Genomic DNA, 21,904 nt, shown 5'->3' with positions numbered 1-21,904 from the left:
ATACCTCCTTACTAAACCTCAATGTTAATGCAGACACAATTACATCACTACAAAGAATTTCTCCTTGAAATTCTCATAACATCATCACCACACATATCCGTAAAATATCATAACCTTAATAAATCATAATAATACTTATACACATACACAAAGTCCATTTTCAATTTATCTCAAACAATAAAGAAGAGAAACAGATCCAATGTCAAACTTTCTCATAGAAGGTGGCGTTCAACGTTATTTTTGTAACAAGTTGCGCTTAGTTGCACGGTCAAATCAATATTCCTTTCTTAGTACTTTGGTCAACAACAACTTTTATTGTTATGACAAATACCACTTAGTTCAATTAATCAAATCATAAATTCTCCAATCAACATAAAACTTACTAGGACAATTCAACATAACAAACATCCAACACAACCAAATTCACCCCATCAAACATCATCATACCACTCAATCATACAAAATAACGTTTCAAGATATCTATAACGGGTAAACAAATGCAATTAGCTTCTTTTATGTAAGAGACAAGTGAATTTGCTCTAAGGAATCCCAAAACCCTTCAAGCTTACAATATGTCCTGTTTACACATGCAAATAACACAAATATAATTAGGACACACTATTAAAACCACTTATTAGTAGGGGTTCATATAGATGACTAAAAAGACACATGCAAGAGAAAGAAGGCTCACACACAACAGATAAAAGAAAAAAAATCAAGAGAAAAGATGAAACTCAATTTATAAGAATGGAGAAATTGATCGTTCCAAATTAAAAAAACTCGTCGCAATGATCAATCTTATGGTCTCGATTTTTCAATCAGACGAGTATAACAAAATGAATATTAGATTGAAGTCAAAAAGTTTTAGAAAAGTAGTTTCTAAAAAGATAGCGTATTTTAAAATAATGAAACTCATTTATAAAAAGTATTTATATTAAAAACTTTTAATATTAAAATAATCGAATTTCACTATTTTTAAACTATTATCACTTCTAAAATGTCATTTTCTAGGTCTTTACATATTAATGTTCATCCTCAATTTAATTATATTGCATATAAGTTTACCCTAACAAAACTCTCTTGTAAACTTAAATGCTTATTCTTTTGTTTGTCATCCTTGTGCCCTACATCCAAACTTTAACATGTACATTATCTCACATTGAGCTTGCTCTTTTCATTAACAATCAAATTCTTTACTTTCTTGATGCTCGACTTATCTTTTACTTTGGTAGACTTCTTCGTAACCTTAACCGACTTCTTAATAATCATGATTGACTTCTTCTTAACCTTGATTATCTTCTTAGTAATCGGGTTTCTCTGCATCTTCATATTCATCCTTCCCTTTCATCGAGATCTTCTCCATGCCGATGATGAATATGTGGCTCGAAGTCCCAAATTTCAATCACGTGTTGCGTTCCTTTTTGTTTCTTCTAGTTGCTTCGTTGTCTCCTCTTCTTATGAATGACATCATTTTGTAAGTGACAAAACTCATCATACTTCTATATAGACTCGTAATTTAACGTCTTTAATCACTTAAAACAAACATGCAATTTTGACTTCATACTTTTCGCGTCTACGTGCTCGTTTGATTAACATATATACTTTTCAATTTATTATATTACATTTCTTTATCACTTATGCAAACATATATGTGATGCGATGTCTCTCTGCATTTTCTAAATAATTGTTTGTATTATAAATTAATAATATATATATATATATATATAAATTGATTAATTTAATATATAAGAAAAACTACAAATATAATAAAGAAAAAAAACAAATTTATACATAATAATTCAAAATAACAATTATTTTTAAAAAATAATTAACAATCATATTTTTTAAATAATCTGTTAATAATTATATTATAAAAGAATAAAATGAGAATAAAAAATATTTAAAAATAACGATTAATTTTAAGAAAACAATTAACAATTATAATTTTAATATAATCATTGAAGTGAAAACTCTAATATTATAAATTCATTAACTAAAAAAAAGTACTTATTAAAAGCACTTTATTAACGTATATACAAAAAGTATCATTGATTAGTTATCACTGTAAAACATATAATTTAGTTTATTAATATTTTTTTTGTTTTCCTTTATTAACATATATACTTATGTTTATTATATTATATTTATTATCACTAGCATAAACACAGACGTGACGTGTGTATCTAATTTTTTAAATATTTGTATTATATTATAAGTTAATAATATATGTAAATTTATTAAATTAATATATAAGATAAACTAAAAATATAATAAAGATAAAAAAAAATCTTGGACAATTTTATACAAAATAGTGGTCACTTCTAAAATATAAGTTAATGATTATATTTTTAAAATAATCAATTAATAATTATATTATAAAAAATAAAAATAATTCAAAATAATGACTATTTCATAAAAAAAAATTGAAATAGTTAAGAATAACTATATTAGAAAATATTTGAATCCGATCTGGTCTACCACGGGTTCAAATATTTTCTAGTCCTGTACATGAGTAAAATAGTTTTCTTTCATTTTAACATTATATTTCTTCCTCTTTTTCTTTCGTCGTTATGAGATACTACAAGTTGCAAAGATTGGTGGTGGTGGAAAGAATTATCAAGCAGTCTCCCTCTCGTGGTGTAATGTCGCTCTCGTGGTGCAGTACGTGGATGGTGCAGTGCGTGTCGTGCTTCCTCGTATTCGAATAAACCTTGAAATAAAACCCTATAATAAAAACCTTCAACGGATGTCAACATCCTTCAACGGATGTCAACATTCCGTTTAATCCGTTTTACCTTAAACGGATGTTAACATCTGTTGAAGATGTCACCTCCGTTTAAATGTTACGTTTTTTATTTTAGAGTTTGTTTTATTAGGGGACATTCGTTAAAAGATGTCATCTCTGTTTATGTATACTTCCTCACGCTGGTTGATGCTCTGGACGCTCCTCGATGTTCCTCCACACCACGGCGGCAATGAAAGCTTTCAAACCAAAAAAAACTGGGAAGAAAAGTGAATGGAAGTTCGGGAGGTGGGGAGGTGAAACGAAAATGGGGAAAGGGGAAGAGAGTTCCGTGGGTGGGTGCTGGGAAAGTAAAATTAGGGTTTCAAATTATTTAAAATAGGGCAAAAGTAAAAATCTTTTTAACTTAAGGATATAATTGTATTTAAAATAATGTGGGGAGATGGAGGAAGTATAGGGTGGTGGTGGAGGCAACAACACTCTTAAACGGGTTAGCTCACTAGCACACTTAATTACAAATTTTTATTTTTCCAATTAAAGAAAACAAAAATTTTCTAATTCAAATCTAAACAAAGGGGAATGATCTTAAACTATATTTGTAATCAATCAAACCTAAGATTTCATTCACATAAGAATATTACAAAATCTCCTCAACAAAACTTTTAATGATTTCATAACGATTCAAATTTGTTTCTATATAAAAATTGAGTTACTAAATATAGATTTATGGATTTTTCATGTTATCTAATTATTCCATACAAAAATAATTTCACGCGAGCATCCATTTCAATATTTGTAAAACAATTAACCTAACAAAAAATACTTATTAAAAGAATTAAGTGGGTTGGTGAGTCAACTCTGCTCACCACGAATTTAACCCGACTGAGCCGAATTCTTAGTAAGCTGGGTTTAAAATTAGCCCGTATTAAAATTTCAAATTTTTTTAAATCAAACATGATCCAAACTTGTGTTGAGCTAGATAAATTTACTATTTTGTTTATGAGAATATGATTTTCCTTTTAGAAAGTTTGTCATTATATTTTTTTTAGTATTTTCACAAAAATAAATTAAAAAGTATGGGAAAAAATGTAAAATAAAAACTTCACCGAAGAGATTAAATGTAAAGAATAAGTAATACTCACATCGTTCCATATATATATATATATATATATATATATATATATATATATATATATATATGTCTTACGACTCTTATTATCACTATTTTAAACTTTTGGCTCAGTGTGGTATGAAATGAATACACAAATCAAGACATTTGCCTAAATAATTCCATTTATATTCACTGATTAAACTATGAATAATGTTCAGTCACACTGATTTTTCAAATATAATAATGCCTAACTTTGAAACTTTTATTTTTTTTTGTCTGAAAAATTCAATCTTACAATAATGACTTTGCAGATTTAATTATGTTTTCTAATTTTAAAATTTATGACTCCATTCAAATCAATCTAAATATAAGTAGACAAATTCAATTGAAGATCAGAACCAAAACGATATAATACAATTTAAATTCATTAAAATTATTTAAATAAATTAAAATATAGCTTGCAATATAATTCATTTAACAAATATAAGATAAGTTAGAGAAATTGGTTAGTTCTTTGATACCATACCACCATGTTTTGGATTGGAGTGTGTTACCCAACCCACGTCACTGTGACGTCAAACAAATTTTTTAAATTTAATATTTATATTTATTTTAAAAGTCCCATATATTTTTTTTCTATTTAAATAAGTAATTTCTCTAAACTAATTCAAAGTATTAATCAAATTTAATTTTATTTTTTTTCAGAATTTTTTTATCTACTTATTTAAAATATCACTACATCAATTTTTCTTACAATTTTTACTTGTGTCATATATGTAATAATAGACACAAAATTATAAATAAAAAATAATATCAAAATATAAAAAATAATAATTGAAGAAAAATTAGAGAAATTATAAATTAAAAAGTGAACTATATCTTTAAATTAAAATATTTTCAAATAAACTACTTTAATATGTTACAGAACAATTTTATACTAAGTAGAATAATTTATAAGTTAATTAAAGAAACTAATAACCAACTTATCAGTCTTACTATACATTGTTTGTCATGATTTAATGATAAGAATATAATGTAAGGTATATGTCTTTGGACATAGTGTCTTGAGTGAATAATTTAGAAACAATTGAAAGGAAATTATTGAAGGTTGAAAAAAATAAGGAAAAGATGCATGAACTATGATTGGTGTGTCGGCAGCTGAAGTTTTGAATTATGAGTATTGAAAAGAAAATATTTATTTTGTATAATGTTTTGTTTTGTTTTTTTTATTAAAAGATGATAAACGATCGGTGGATTTTGAAATGTTAAAATATTTTGCATGAGTTTGTTGGAAATTAAAGTCTTAATGTAAGAAAAAGAAAATAATTAACATGATAAGTGATTTTTTAAGTAAAACTTAAACATTTTATCATCAAAATGTTAAATTTATAAATAGAAAATATTATTATTAAAGTTTCATTTATAAAGATTATTATTTCTTTAAAATATGTATTTTTTTTCTTTCTATGACTTCTTTGCAAGATTTGAAAGGTCTATTTATTTCTTTTGAAGATCGTATAAAAATTCATCATAGATCGTGTTGTATAATGGAACCATTATGTTTGATCATTTCATATTTTTATTCGAATAAGGTTATTTTTATTCATTTTCTTGAGTTAGTTTAAAAGTTTTGTATGTGGTTTAATAGTGTTCAAGGTGAATTTTTGCACGTTTAAGATTGTTAGGATGATGTTTAAATCGTTTATCAGAAATTTTTTATATACAAGTATTTCATTTTATGTGGGTGAAAACTTAGAACTTTGATAAAATCAAGAGGCTTAGTCCCACCTAAAGAAAACTAATATATTTTTCTAATAAATATTCTAAGTTAGATGATTTGATTGTAAGAATAATAATTTATTCAATAATTTAAGATAATTAGTATCATTTAATTTTACTAATCTTAATTTGAAAACGATTTTTGGACATTTGATCATACTATTATTAAATAAGGTAAATATTATTTCTTAAATAATATCACCTGCTTTATAAGATAAGATTAGTAGAAAGACAATATATAATCAACATCTTTATATGATATTACTGATAAAGAAATTTACTAAAATACATTCATTCACAATTTTATCAATTTTTTTCTTTTTTAATTACTTAATTAATGGTCTACTAGTAGAAACCATAGGCCAAAAATTCAATGCTTGAAGTAACGAGTCCAAGCAAATATAAAGTATCTGGCATGTGGGTTTGACGTACAATTGAAAACAACAACTCAAAAAGTTTAAGAACAAAAAGTATAGGAAATTGAAATTATATAGTTCGTACAAAGATATTTTTCATGGAAAGTATTAAAAATGTGTTTTAAACCAAAGTAATAGGAGAAAGTGTACGACTGAGAGATATGATGTGAAAAAAGAAATAAAGTTTTCGTAAGAATTTTTTTTTTCACTATTAACATCATTTTTCTTTTATATAAAAAGTAACATGTTTCACTTTAATTCTTTATACAAAAAATTCTATTTAAATTAAGAAATTACCTTAATATTTCAAATTATTCTATTTTAACCATGTTAAAGTATTGTTTTAGGATAAAAGGAAAGGGAAGTGATGTAGTTTTTGAAGCATAAAAGGACAATAACATATTTGATAGAACCAGACATGGACGAAAATGTTTGGAATGCCGACACACAACAGTTGGATCGAACAAACTTTATAATATCATCTTATAATAGTAATAGTGAACATAATAAATTAATAATGCTTTAATTGTGATATAGTAGTTTTCAATGATTCACCCAAAGAGACATATTTCAAATTATGTGGTTGTGAAAATGATAGTTATCAATTCATAAATTAATTATAATTTTATTTAATACTAACATATAGTGTTTTGAGTAATATAATATTAACATAAATATTCATTTATTAAATAAAAGTATATATTTTATTAATTTTTAATAAAAAATGATTTATTTTGTCTCGTTAAAGATAACTTAACTAAAGTTATTAGCTTCAACATTAAGCAAAATCTATTTATATAAAAAATTAAAAAATAACTTTGTATTTTATTACTAGTCTAAAATATTTAATTTCTCTATTCTATTTGATTAAGTGAATGAAAGTTTTTATTACAATATTGTGGGAAGGGATGTGAGAAGTGAGATTATATGTAATTATTATTATTATTATTATTATAAGTCAAATATATAATTTAATGTTTTATATTTTAATGCATTGAATATATATATATATATATATATATATATATATATATATATATATATTTAAACTATATATGTATATATTTCTAAATTATAATATCAAAGGAAATGATATTAAATGATACTAATCAACTTACATAGTGTTGATATCATGTTTTACTTTAAAAGATAGAATCAATGCATCCTTATAAAAACCTGTCATATATATATAAAGAAACTTTGGATTATATATTTAAGTTTTCTCTTCAAATTTAATTTAGTTCATCAATTTTAAAAATAAATAAATTTAGGTTTTTTAATCGAATTTTATAAAATTTATTTGATATTTCAATCAATAATATAATATAATTTAGTTGTTTATATTATTAGATATATTTTTGTTTTAAAATTAAATATTAAATAAATTTAACAAAATTTAATTAAAAAATTAAATTCACGTAAATCCTAAATTTAAGAAAGTAAATTAAATCAAAATTTGACGAAAAAAAAAGACATTTTACTTAATAAAAATATATTTACTTGTAATTTTTGTAAAGTTATATACATGTAATAGTGTCGGGAGCAAGTAGTTGTCTTGTCTCATGAGATTCAATAACCTCCACTACTTTTTGTTTAAATCTAAATTCTGATGAATAGTATTTTCCTGGAGGAAAAACTAATAATAAATAATACAGTAATGGATGAAAATATATAAACCCTACAAGCTTTCCAATCGATAAAACGTTGGCATGACATGGACACAAACATGACATGGACACAAACCACTATAAGATAACAAAACATTATAATTTCACATCTCTATCTTTTCTTCCAACCACTATAATTATAGAATTTATTATTTTGTTATATCATTTTATTTGTATTCATTATTATTACAATTATTATCTTAATATAATGTCTAGGTGTATGGTAAATGTACGTGAAAAAGAAAGATGATGTTAGAATACGTGTTTCTGCCATAAGGGCATGGAAAGGGTTATATTAAATTTTATATTTTAATTAATAAATGATAGGATAATTGCTTACATTTTTATAATATCTCTCACAAATTACACCACATTAGTAAATAAAAAAGTCTTTAGGGAAGTATTAACTTATTGTAATTTTCAAATTATATTTACAACCTACTTTTTCTTTTAAACCATAAACAATAATAAAATATTAAATTAAGTTAATTAATTAAAATGTAGAATAAATTACCCAAAATAAATAAATAAAATTGGCTGTAAGATAATATAGGATGAACTTAAAGTGATTGTAAACGAATCTAGAAAAATACAAGGCCATAAACCAGTCGTACAAGAGTGAAACATAAACATATTATTCAATATATTGTCTTCTTCTTGGTCGCGTCGTGTTTAATACATTTTTCTTCTCATTCATATGGGGTTCCAAAAGACTAGAATCTTTTCTTTCTCAATGTTTTTTTACACAGGCAATTTTTTTATATTTATTTGATGTTATTTTTTTTTAAATTTTTAATTTTTATAAAAATATAAATATTTATTTCAGTATTATTACTTTACCCTTATATATCAATTAAATATAACTGTGTCTAAATTATTCATCAAAAGTTGGCCGGATACCACAGTCTTTTGCGCATATATGGAATATTCTCGGTCAGATTTTGTAATAGATTCTAAATTTGATGTTTTAAAATATATTAATTTTTTAAAAAAATATACTAATAATACTCAAAAAAATTAATAAAAAATCTGGACTCGTTTTTTTTTTTATTGAAATGAGATCCACCACTTACAATATTTGATGTGTTCCAAGTTTGAACCTTGTTATAGCTTGACAAGGGAAACGACCAAATTGATGTACTTGGTGTCAGTGTTGGACAAATGTTCTTCCACATGTTTTCCAAACCTTCGAAAAAGCTCATCCATAATGTGAGGTCCGAAATGAGATTCCAACGTTGACTCAAGAACAGCCCTTAGGGTTCTTGAGACTCTTTCTCCTCTCGACAGTGATGGCCTACCCTTTGGATCACTCTGCAATTCCATTCCTCCATCCCACTCTATTTCATAAGCATCGTGCTCTTCCACCATGAATGACCCTTCCTTTTCAATCACCTTTTTCACTTCTTCCATGCATGGCGCGTAGTACGGGGCATCAAAAGAATCCACCTTTTCCTCTTCCAAGAGACCCTACACACCCCCACAACACTTTTCTCATATATATCACATTACAAAGAATATATATATATATATATATATATATATGAAAAGTTTTGGACTTTAGCATACCTGAGAAACCATGGTCATAAGGGACCGTGCTAAGAGTTCCCACTGATAGCAACTGTGGTCGGAAGTTGGGTCGATGGTTGTTCTGCCCATGAAAGACAAGACCATGCGTCCCCCGGTTACCATTTCATGCGAACGAGAAGCAATAAACGATGAAAAATCGTTCTGGAATTGTTGAGAATAAGCATCCAGCACGCACTGAGGACTGCTCTTTGATATGTACATCTTTCCCTTGTTCAATGCTCTTCCACTACCGTCTTCTAATCCACCAGGAACCTTGCACCCCAACAACAACAACAATAATCTGTCAAAACATGTCCTACTTTCTTCTTTTTATAATCACATCAAAAAGTTCTTCACTCTCATTGTTCATTAATTCTTCAGTATATGCCTCTTCACAATGTTCCGAAAACGTGGATATAATCAAAATTAAAACCCCATCTCTCTTTGTCCTTTGTTTTATCAGATAACTACTTTTACAACAGAGAAATTCGGTCTACACAATTTGAACAAAGACAACTGATATTCCTTTCAGATAACTTTTATGAACCAATCAATATATATATATATATATATAACAATTTTTAATTAATTAATATAGAAAAATATATTGTCTATTCTTAATTGAAAGTTATAAAAGTTAAACTGAAATGTCTTACTTAATAAAGGAATTTTAACACCGTGTGTCTATTCTTAATCGTTTCTTAAAAAACAAATTTTTTTCTTGAGGACAATGATGCTTTAGTTTAATATAACAGTCAAAACATAACCCAAATAGTTCAAGTGAAGTAGGTTTAATCAGTTAGTTGATTGATGCATCTGTGTTCTTTTCTCTGCTGTTTAATTAACTTCTGCTCTAATACTTAGTAATAATGTCTGGTGTGTGTATATATATAGATATATGTGTGTGTGTATATATATATACCTGAGAAAGCCAATGGAGGCTGGAAGAAGAGTGCACAAAGTGGAGGGACTTGGCAGGGAAAAGCCTTCCATAGAAGGTGCCAGGGACAGCTGAAACAAAACAGGATCCAAAGCGAGTTCCCTTTTCTTGCCTTTGTTTTCTGTAGAAAGATGGCAATGAGGCAAAGATGTTGTTGAAGTCATTGGCGAAGAGGTCGTTCAAATGCACCACCAACTCCGGCGGCGGCCGCTCCAACAGATGCGTGGTGGCGTAGACGCCATCCACGATCTCAGAAATCACCCTCAAGGCATTAGGGCCGGAGGAACAACCCATCTCGGCAATGCCCATCTTCTCAGGCCAACTCGTGCACAGAATTTGCACAATGGCTTTCTTTCTCCATGCCTCTGCACAAGAGATAATTGTGTTCTGCAAAGTAAAAAAAAAAAATATCATTTTTTCAGCACAACATCACTTGAGTTTAGTGGTTTCTTGCAAAAATTAAGGTACGATGTAAGAAGAATATAGGCTGAATGTTTCAGACAGAGAAGATAAGTAACCTGAACGGAAGAATTCATGGCATAGCTAGTTTCGCCTGCGCCTTTGTTCATGTGAAAGAGTTCCAAAGTTTCCATTTCTTTCCTTGTGGCTGTTTGCATGGTAACAGTGTTGAAGTTGAAGGAGTGACGAAAAGGGAAAAATGGTTCCTTGAATGAGGGAAAAGGAAGAGGTATGTGTATAAATAATAGAGGGTCATGGAAACTTGACCAAGAAAACAATGGCAACCACAGAAAGAGATACAGAGATGACGACAATTTCTGGTTATACCAGAATATATCACACTCCAAATATTATTTTTTCTACATCATTTTTTATTTTCTTATATTTCTTTCATATAAATCAATTTTAAACCATCCATTCAAATATTGTATTTATATCATACCTAACTCCTCTACACATCTGCTTAATATTAATATTTTGGTTGGCTTTTATGTCTCATGATAAAAATATGACAAAATTAAACATAGTATATTATATAAAAAAAACTAATAAATCTAATAGTTATATGTATCATATTATATAATTTTTTCTAATTAACTAATCTCTCGAAAGAAAAAAAACATCAATAATTGGTAGCTTTTACTCTTTTACTCTCTTTTTTCCTCTCTAATTTTTTTCTCTCGTTATATATACAATTTAATCATGAATTTCCTTCGATTCAAAGACTAATTATGCTTATAATTATCGTTCATTTTATAAAATTCGAATGACGTAATAAATGCTACATTTATATCCATCATTTTAAAAATAATATATTTAATATTTAATAAATGAAGGGTCCATTATAGAAAGTAGGCAGGTCCCCACCTTGACTATTGTTTCCCATGTTTACAACTATCCACATTCTAGTATTGATTATTGTCTTGTTGTACTGATGGGTATTTTTAATTTAATTTATATTTTGTATATTTTCAACACTTTCACAACTTTTTTCTTTTAAATTTTTCTTTTTTCTTTTTCATCACATTATACATGATTGTTTCATATGTTTTATTTATTTTAATTTTATTATATAGCCATCACGTAAATTTAACAATTCTACACTAAAAAACATTTTATTGTTTAATTTAAGTTTTATTGAATATTATTAGGAAAAATAACTTTTTACTTATATATTTTAGATAAAATAGTAACTTTCATTTTATTTAGATTTTATTAATTTTAGCAACTTACTATTATTACTGACTAGTTTTAAATTTTAAATTTAAAAATTAATTTACACAATAATTTATTAAAACTTTGATAAATGATGTTAAAAATTAATTTAAATTTTAATTCACAAATTAATTATAATTTTTTATTTATATAGAAACTATTTTTTATACTAATAATTTTTAGTTTATAAGATGATAATCAATGTAGAGATTAATTATATGTAAAGTTGATTATTATTTAATAAACATTTCGTAATTTTTATAATATTTATGGTTCACATTTACTAATTTTAATTAAGAATACGCATTCTGACATTTCAAACTTTATATTTTGTTTAAAATGTAAGAAAATTGATAATAATTAACTAAAAATTATCTTCTATTTAATTATATTTTCAATATAAAATTTAGTAATATCAAATATTTCTTCAAAACATTTTAAGATTTCTGGATTTAAGTTTCATAAAACATTCTAATTATATATATATATATATATATATATATATATATATGTATATGTATATATATATATATATATATATATATATATATATATAATTGTTTTTCATCCTTTCAAAATTTTTAACACATCAATATTAATATTAAAGTGTTTAATTATTATTTTTAATATAAAATAATCATATTGTCGATAAGAAATTCTTCTTTCATTTTATTTCATAAACTTGTTTTAATAATTTTGATTGCAAAAATAATTTTTATGTTGTAGCTATAAAAATAGAAATAATCGAAATAAAATAAATTAAATGATCAATTAAGTAAAATGTTTGTAATTTTTGTGTTATTGTCAAAAATTGATATAATTTGATAATTTATTCTTTTATTCTTCATTAATATATTTTTTGACAAAGTTTAAGACTAAACAATAATCTAATAAAAATTAACATCGCCGTAATTATCATCAGAATAATTTATCATAATCAATTCACAATTAAAAATCGGTTATAAAAAAACACATGATATATTTTCTATGTTCATAAAAATATTTGGTGGTCACGGCACCCGTCTCATTCTATCATGTGTGCCTACCTAAGTGTGAGAGTCTTGCTTTCCTGATTCTTTTATACGTATAATAGTTAATGTATAAATGATAATAATATTTTTTAATTTTAATATATTTTATATATTTGACATCTCATTTTATGTGTATTTTTTATACTTATTAAATATTTTTTATATTTTTTTTACTTTAGAAAAAAATACAAAAGTTTAAATTTTTTATAATTATTTTATATTTGTATTATGTATCAATAAATGTAAAAGTATATATCATCTCTAAATTTTAATATATAAGAGTGTAAAACAATTAAAATTTGAAGTGAGCGTATGTTTCACGCCTCAACATAGAAATAATAGAATTTAGAATTTGAAAATGTGAGGTTTTGACAATTAAGAACACAAAAAAGAAAAGGAAAACGTGAGATTTTGTGATGTAAACTGAAAAACGAGAAAGAACAAAAGTGCAACAGTGAGATTTCACACTAAAAAAGAGTGGTCATCCCCAAAAGACTATAAAAAGTTCACTCCATTCATTATTCTATGACTTAGGGTTTTTGGTACAAGTTCATGTTCATATTCATATTCATTATTTCTATGTTGCGTGTCATTCATGTTTATTCGACCATAATGACTTTCTATATATATATATATATATATATATATATATATATATATATATATATATATATGTCACTAATGAATTCCTTATTCTTCCAAATCTCTTCATCTATCTCATTTTTTTCATGTTATATGTATATAAACGATCTACACTTTAAAAGCATTAAAAACAAGTTTTTATATGTCATGATTATTTTTCTATATTAATCACGATATTATCTGTACTTATTATATTTTGTTGCAGAACACATTAAAATCGATTTTTCGTATTCATCTATAATTATATAATTATATATATGAAAATGTATCTATTCAATGTCTTCTTTTGTTTTTATAATTTTATCTTCTTAATTATTATTTTTAAATTTAAATAATAATTCATAATAAAAAAATCACCTTAATAGTAAAGGCTTAAAAAATAACATTTAAAAAGTGATAATGATTTAAAAAAATAGTAAAACTCAACTGTTTTAATATTAAAATATTTTAATATAAATAATTTTGTTATAATCGAGTTTTATATTTTTGTAACATACTATCTTTTTATAAACCATTTTTTATTTGATATTTTCTAAAGATTTTTCTTCTATGTCAGTTTGAAGATCAGAGATTACTAGTGTGATCCTTGAGGTGAACTTTTTACTTTCATTTTATTAGTTTCTCAAATAAAGTACGTAGGTGTTTTTGCTCATTTTTTTGGTTTGCGTTGTTTTTCTTTTGCATGTGAATTATCTAGGGTTTCATGTGACGTTTAAATCATCTTTAAGAGTTTAATCAAAGATCTTAATGGTGTGTCCTGATCTTGTTTTTATTCTTCCTAGGAGCATATAGAGTTTTATGTGCTTTTGGAGCTTTTTTATGTCTCTATAGTTGTTTGGTTATCTGTAAGGTAAAAAGCTAGATGCTTTAGTGCGCGTGAGTTGGATATTGTTGATTGAATTCAGTTTGTTGAATATGATTTGCTTTTGTGCTTAATTGTATGGTATGTTTGATTTCTTCAATTGAGTGTTGGTTGTGCTTGGACTATGGTGATTAAGAAAATTGAGGAATTGATCATTTGATTAAGTTGGTATTCCTTTTAACATTAAGCACTATTTTTGAACTAAGCACTGAGTCATGAATATCAATTTGATCATCTAAACAGGTCTCTGATTTTCCAAATCACATATTTGAAGTGAAAATTTTATGATATGGCATTGAGTGCTAGCTTGACATTTCTATTCTAGAAGCAATTTAGTTCCAGTTCCCTGAGCTCCACTTTTTCCGCTAAACGACCACTTTTGTGAATAGTTTGATGCTGAATGGTGGCAAGGTACTGTTGAACGCCACTTTCCACTACAACATTTTAGGTCCATTTTACTGAACGACAAAATGGTCTCGTTGAGTGAGTCATTTCATATTACATACTTTGGATTGATTTCTTTGATTATTTGGTATTGACCTTTATCAATCTTGATATTACTAATGAGTATAATGACTTTGTGAATATATATATATATATATATATATATATATATATATATATATATATATATATATATATATATATATATATATATATATATATATATATCCGCGACAATTTTTGATATGTTGATGGATGATTTGATTATTGAGAGAATTTCAAGGAAAAATTTTGTCTTGGTGATTGTTTAGTGTATGCTTTGATATATAGGAGTTTTGAAGTTGAGTATCTTGAAATTCTACCAATTACTCAATTCATATAGAGATGAATGAGGTGGAGGAGAGAATGATAGGAGGTATTTTTCTTATACTTTTGATTTAGGTCGGAAAAGATTAACCTCGTGAGTAATAGAGTAATAAACCCTATATTTAGGACTTTACGGGGTATAAATACTACTATGAATGCATATCTATATTTAATATGTATGTCAAAGCATGTACTCAGATAACCTTGTATTAATATTTTCATGGTTGTCGAATGTCATACATGTTGAATTAATATGATATATGTTTATATTGTTTTATGAAATTTCTTTTGAACACTGGCTTATCATACATTTTTTTGTTTTTTTTGTGTTGTTTCTCTTTTGTAATGATCATCTCATAGTATGAGCAGATGATGAAATAAGTGCGGTTATATCTTTGATGGAAGGAAAAAATTTTGAAACGTAAATATTTAATTTTATCTTAAATATTAAGTATAAGAACTCTTTAATTTTAAACAACTTCATTAGTTTAAGTTGTTTCTGTACATATTTTATATTTTATGTTATTATAGTTATTGCAGTAAATAACTATATAAATGTTTTGTGCATTTTATATTTATCCGTTACATACTATCATAATTTATAGTGTTTTATTCAGTGATTTTATATTATTAAATGAAATGTTATATTGGTAATTATATTTTTAAATTCAAATATTATTTATTATATAACAGTTATTTACTTTTTTTATCAACTATTTTTTTAAACTTAAATAATTACTTATAAAAAAACTATTTACATAATATTTTTTATAATATTTTTTATTTCAATAATCATAATTTATTTTGTCTATGTTATTTCAATTTTAGTATGGTGCCTGCTAAGTTCGAATTACATGAACCGTTTGATAAAAAAAGAATTAAATATCTTACCATCGAAGTGATATAAATTTGTAGAAACTCTGCCATTTTTCTATTTTTTTTATCTTATTTTTAACTATACATAAACTAACTTTGATATATAAAAAATATCATTTATAAATATTTACTCAATCCGATCAAAGGTAAATGTTTCTACATATTTTAATATGTTTTTCTGTTATTTTTCAGTAAAAATCTACTCTTGTTATAAAATTTTATTTTCATATATAATTTTATAACGTTACATTTAATATTTGATATATTTGCACGAAACATTTTTTTTTCTCAAAATTGGGTATTTAATACTAGTAATTGTACTGCCAAGATACATTTACGGTCTATATTAATAGCATTATGATTCTCCATAGTTTTCTCTTAAATATTATTAATTTTCTTAATGATTGAAAAAATTTAAGTTTTTTTTGAAAGATTAATGATATTGAGTAATATGGAATAATTTGTTTGTGAGCATTGACACGTAAAGCTCTCACGGAGAGACAGCATATGATTCTTTTCCAGAGTTGCTTATTATCATTCTCCTTCTTATTGTTTAGACCATAAACTAAGATAATATTAGCATTTGTTCTTTTCGAACAGAATCAAAGACAGCATAATTTAGCATCGTTTTCTGTCAAATTGGTTTTGTTCCTGTGGTTAGAACTTGGGAGTGGTGGCTGCATTCTATTTTTCTCCCTTTTGAAGAAAAGGTACTCTTTCTTCTTTGGATTGTGGTGTTAGTGTTTGATGAAATGCTTGACAAGATTTGCATGTGAAACAGATGCCACTAACTTTGAAAGGGGAGGATGCAGCTGATTGGGTTTACAGAGGAGAAGGAGCTGTTAATCTTGTGCTCGCTTACGCTGGATCCTCTCCTTCTTTTGTGTGTTCTTTATTTCTCTTTCTTTCTTTCTTATGCTTCTGGTAACTGAATTGTTTGAATTGATGAGTCCCAAAAAAAATTTAATTTGAATTTTTGTGTGTGTAGATTGGGAAAGTGATCCGCTTACGTAAGGCTCCGAAGAATGGATTGGAGTCAAATGGTGTGAGTGTGAGGAATAGCATAGCTTTGACTCCTCAAGAACGAATCCTCTGGAAAAATGTGGATCAACTTATTTCCTCTTCTGACAAGGAAATTGTTGGTCAACTATATGTGGAGCATGTCATGAAGCCCTTACTTGGTTCCAACTATGTTGATGCTGGGGTATGTATGTATGTATGTCAGCAAGTGACTGTTGCATTGTCTCTCTTTTAGACTTTTTGTCAGAAACCCCTAATTGAAAGTTGTTTTATTGACTGAAAGAGTGTTAATTTTTATCATCATGTGTTGGAGATCATTCCTTGACTATTAATTTGATCACATTAGTATTTGAAAGTGGGAGACAATTTTCACTTAATGAACTAGCTTTTGAGATAGGTCTAAATCCGAGCTGTAATTAGGAAAGTGTGAACCATTGTTCTAATTAAAACGACTAGAAAAGCTAATGATTATCACACATCATGGAAACAAATCAATTTTCATCATTATCATGTTTTCTAACCTAGGGTTTTAAATCAGGTACTGCCTGACGCACCATTTTAAGATAGTTATTGCTAGTCTCCATTCTGATCAATTTTGTTAGAGATGAAAATGGGTTGATTGATTTGATTTGATTTCTGGATGAAGTAGCTAAGATGTCGAGTGAGAAAGTTTTTGATTGTGTTTGTGATCCTTGACCTATTACTCTTTGGTATTGTTAGATGCACATCCTGGTGACCAGGGAATTCCTTGAGTTGGTTGAGAAGAATGTTACTGGTCAACGTCCTGTGTGGCGAGTTGATGCTGCGCGGGTTGATACACAGTGTGATTTTGGCCTTCTCATGTCCGATCATTCACTTTTTGCTCATGGTAATTATATGTGATCTTGCTTCTACCTGTTGACATTTTTCTCTTTTCCCTTTTAATTTAAATATCAAATATGTAGTAGCAATGTATCATACCTATCTTAGGTATTTTAAGAAAGTAGGTATCATACCTATCTGATATTTTAAGAAAGTAGACAATAAGCTTGACTTAATCTCACAAACCTTAAATCTAATTCAAAAGTTTGTAAGATAAAGTCTGCATCCACCTATATACTACAATTTGGTCATACCTCTAGTCAATTTGAGATTTCCAACATATATCATCAATTTCAAGTGTGAGAAGTCAGTACGTAAACTTCACAGATTTTTGAAAGCTTTGTATTAAGCTTCTTGTTTCATTTCAGGAAGTCCAAGACCTAGCCCCTGCATATCTGTTGAGATAAAGGTATAGTCTCCACATTTTTCTCTCCTTAAATAATACCTTAGCTTATATTGAATATCTTCATCTCACCTTCACCCCTTTCCTCGCAGTCTTTGTCTTTTGCTTGTTTGTAACAATAACTTGTATTTTATCTCAAAAAGTAGCCCAAATGTGGATTCCTTCCATTTTCAAGATTCATATCTGAAGGAAATGCTATCAAAAGGAGAATAACTCGATTTGAAATGCACCAAATACTGAAATTGCATCATGGAGAGGTACATCCCACATGATTTTACATTTCATTTATCCAGTGGCTACATGGTTCATACTTCTTGTTTTCATGAGTTCCTGGCTCAGCTTTTAGTTATGTGTCTTTTGATTGACGTTATGACTGCCAATCTCAATTATTTTTAGCATTAAATCTGAGCCATAAATTCTTTGAATATGTCTACAGATATCACGGCTAAGTGAGTACAATCCACTTGATATATTCTCTGGATCCAAGGAAAGAATTCAGAAAGCTATTAAAGGTCTCCTTATAACTCCTCAAAACAATTTCCGTGTATTTTTAAATGGCTCTCTCATACTTGGAGGTCTAGGGGGTGTTGCAAAAAATACAGATGAGTGTATTGCTAAAAAGTTTGAAGATGAGCTTAAGTCAGTCATTGAAGTTGGTGATGGTCTGTGCACAGAGAACTTACTTACTCTTGTTGCTGAGGCTTTGCAAAAGTCAGGAGTTCTTGATAAGCTCCTGGAGGTTCAGAAGCTTGATAGTATTGACATAGAAGGAGTCATCCATGCATATTATAACATTACTTCTGAACAGTGCATGGTGTGTAAGGAATTAAGTGAAGAACAGGCAAAAATGTATGCCTCTTTGCATTCAGCTTCATTTGATGAAAGCTTGAGAATAGTAAAGGACTACCTGATAGCAGCAACTGCAAAAGACTGCAGTTTGATGTTGTGTTTTAGACCGAGGAATGAGGAGGATTCTGGATTGGTGTACAATAATGTATACCTTGATTCAACTAAGCAGACCTTTGATTTTAAGGTAGGCAGAAATCTTTCATTGTTATTATTTGTTGGAATTTTGGGTGTATTGTGCTTGCATGAATCAGTTTGGTTCATTTTAAGATATTCATTTGATTTAAGGCCTTGCTTTGGAATGATGAGGCTTCTCAAAAGCTACTGGCTTGTAGGTGCTATGGACATATACTTCTAACTATCACTCAGAATTTTTTGGTGAAAATTGTAAAATTCACCTTGAACAATAATGGGCTTGGTGAATAGTATTGTGCAACTGCTCCAAGTATCTAAAGTTACTGAACAGATTTTGTAAAACTAAATGGAGTTTAAATTAGGAAAGGATGAGGTTAAAATTAGGAGAAGACAAAATGTATTTAGGTATTTAATACTCTTCCAGTCACAGCTGTTTTGGAGAGTATCTCCACCGTAATACTAATCCAAAACAAAACAGTGCCTCTTAAAAGAAACTGTCAAACAATTTTTATCAGACATAATTTTTATGATTTCCGTTTTAAAGAAGTTCTAATATATGAATAGGCATTGCCTATGGTTCCATTGGTAAAATGGATTTCAAATTTATAGAACCCTATCCCTTCTGTTTCCCTTTGGTTGTTTGAACCTTTGAATTTATTTTTTTTCCTTCATGATTTCTGGTTTATATTTATGTACTTGATTTGCATTAGTTGAGAAAGTAGCAGTTAATATCTTGTACTCATTGCACTTATTTTTTGTTAAAGAAAAAGTAATAGCAACATACAAAAGTTTTCATCATGAATATCATAATCTGAATGATATGGTTCTTAATTATGGTCTCCTTTATATAAAAATGAGCTTTAGCTGTAATTCTATACATGGAACATCTGAGTTCATTTGCAATTTGATCTATATTAGGTATATTTTATCGACCTTGATTTAAAGCGTTTGAGTAAAGTTAGAGACTACTATGAGTTAGATAAGAAGATAGTGAGCCGCTACAGACAAAATATCAAATTGGATCGTGGAAGAAATGAGGTGACAGGCTTGAAGGCATGTAATGGTGTAAGTTAATATTTAATAGGTTCGATGGTGTTCTTCTCTTACTTCCAAAAAATGCAGTAATACTATTCAAGGTGTAAGATACAACTCGTGTTTTGCTCCATTACTCTTCTCGTTTGCTGTACTGCACCACAACTTTCAATTTTCTGTAAATGTTGGGGCTGTCAGATTTCTCTGTTTATGAGTGTGTTTGTATTTTTATTTTTCTTCTAGTCCCTGTATTACGTTGCTTCCTGATAACCTTTTTGAAAGAACATATTTAGTGTTAGTGTTCTTCTCAATACTTTGGTTTTTGGAAGCTTATTTATTATCATGATAAATTCCCATTTTTATTTCCACTGCAGCCTCTGCCTGCTACAGGGATTGCTCTAGTGGAGCAGATGTAGCAGACCAAACAGCAGGAGTAACGGTTCTAAAAGGTCCCTTTCAAGAGAGAAACTAGGGTGTTTTGGAAAGATATTTCTGGGATTTTAATTTTCAAGACTGAATTCTACAGACAAAATAATAGTGATTTAGAAGATGATTGATAATTCCAATTCAGGAAACTTGAATTTGACTTTTGCTAGTGTTTAGTTGAATGTTTTCGTTTAAGATACTCATGACTTTTCACTATTATGAATTATCAATCTAGTCATTTTTATTATCTATAAGGTTGATTTGGTAGTAAATCTGGAACAAGAGAAACGACTTGAATCAGTTGAGATTTAATTAATCATATCAATGTCTATCTCACACACCACAATCAATTTCAAGAAACAAATATATATTTTCAATACTTTTTATATTTATTAATTACTTTAATAATTATTTTCATCAAAAGCTTTTAATTTGATAAATTCCATCTATTTTTGTAGAAGATAACCTAAAATAGATTTCACTTCAAATTTGGTTACAAGTTGTGTAGGAAATATTAATAATGGGAACTAGTAACATGTAAGTCTAACTTAGCTCAATTATTAATTAATTTTGAAGATAAGATTGAGAATAATGAATTAATTATGATCTTATTTAGTTCCTCAAACTTCATGGCCACAATTATATTATGGTTATGTTTGACAAGTCATATTAGTTAATTTCTAACTTATTCATACTAGATGCAAACGAGGAGAATAATATCATTCATACTAATTCTTGCGAGATAATTATTTTTATTTCTCAAATATTTTTATCTTATTCTTTTATTCACGCTTATGTTTATTTTTAAGTTTTCCCCACCACATTAAAGCTTGTTTAGCTTTATTTTAGACTTGAACACACAATAACTAGGAGCCAACAGAAAATCATTTTTATAAATTAAAATTAGTTTGTAAAACAAAGTTCTTTTTTTTCTTTCTTAAAAGTACTTATGGGGGAACTTGTAAATCATAAAGTATTTCAATCACTTCTTTCATCCAAATTCGAGTCCAGAATGGTTACCAACATACCCAGAATGCTAAAAGATGAAGGAAAAAAATTCACCC

General features: G+C 27.2%; 2 protein-coding genes across 4 annotated transcripts; one reads left to right on the top strand and one right to left on the bottom strand.

The window, feature by feature from the left end:
• Positions 1-8,728: 8,728 nt before the first annotated feature.
• On the bottom strand, positions 8,729-10,973 carry JMT (jasmonic acid carboxyl methyltransferase). Its single transcript, XM_047304456.2, has 4 exons — positions 10,741-10,973; positions 10,205-10,609; positions 9,283-9,555; positions 8,729-9,183 (listed from the first exon to the last, which is right to left on the bottom strand). Exons 1-4 carry the CDS (start codon positions 10,837-10,839, stop codon positions 8,821-8,823), a joined length of 1,140 nt encoding a protein of 379 aa, XP_047160412.1. The 5' UTR covers positions 10,840-10,973; the 3' UTR covers positions 8,729-8,820.
• A 5,657-nt stretch (positions 10,974-16,630) lies between these two features.
• Positions 16,631-21,094, top strand: LOC124830692 (inositol-pentakisphosphate 2-kinase-like). 3 transcript variants are annotated; one of them, XM_088097927.1, is made up of 9 exons: positions 16,631-16,827; positions 16,899-17,000; positions 17,106-17,321; positions 17,858-18,005; positions 18,367-18,407; positions 18,548-18,658; positions 18,838-19,434; positions 20,301-20,435; positions 20,789-21,094. In XM_088097927.1, the coding sequence occupies exons 2-9, from the start codon at positions 16,899-16,901 to the stop codon at positions 20,828-20,830; spliced, it is 1,392 nt and encodes a 463-aa protein (XP_087954053.1). In that variant the 5' UTR covers positions 16,631-16,827; the 3' UTR covers positions 20,831-21,094. The 3 variants fall into 3 exon arrangements, with proteins under 3 accessions (XP_087954053.1, XP_087954054.1, XP_047160446.2); XM_047304490.2 differs by having other exon boundaries at positions 16,635-16,827; positions 20,301-20,447; XM_088097928.1 differs by lacking the exon at positions 18,548-18,658 and having other exon boundaries at positions 16,632-16,827; positions 20,301-20,447.
• The last annotated feature ends 810 nt before the right edge of the window (positions 21,095-21,904 follow it).

The sequence above is a fragment of the Vigna umbellata genome, chromosome 1 (assembly GCF_029865625.1).
Source record: "Vigna umbellata cultivar VRB3 chromosome 1, Vumbellata_1.0, whole genome shotgun sequence".
Lineage (NCBI taxonomy): Eukaryota > Viridiplantae > Streptophyta > Magnoliopsida > Fabales > Fabaceae > Vigna > Vigna umbellata.
The sequence above is the reverse complement of the archived record's forward strand: the minus strand, read 5'-3'. Positions and strand labels throughout refer to the sequence as shown.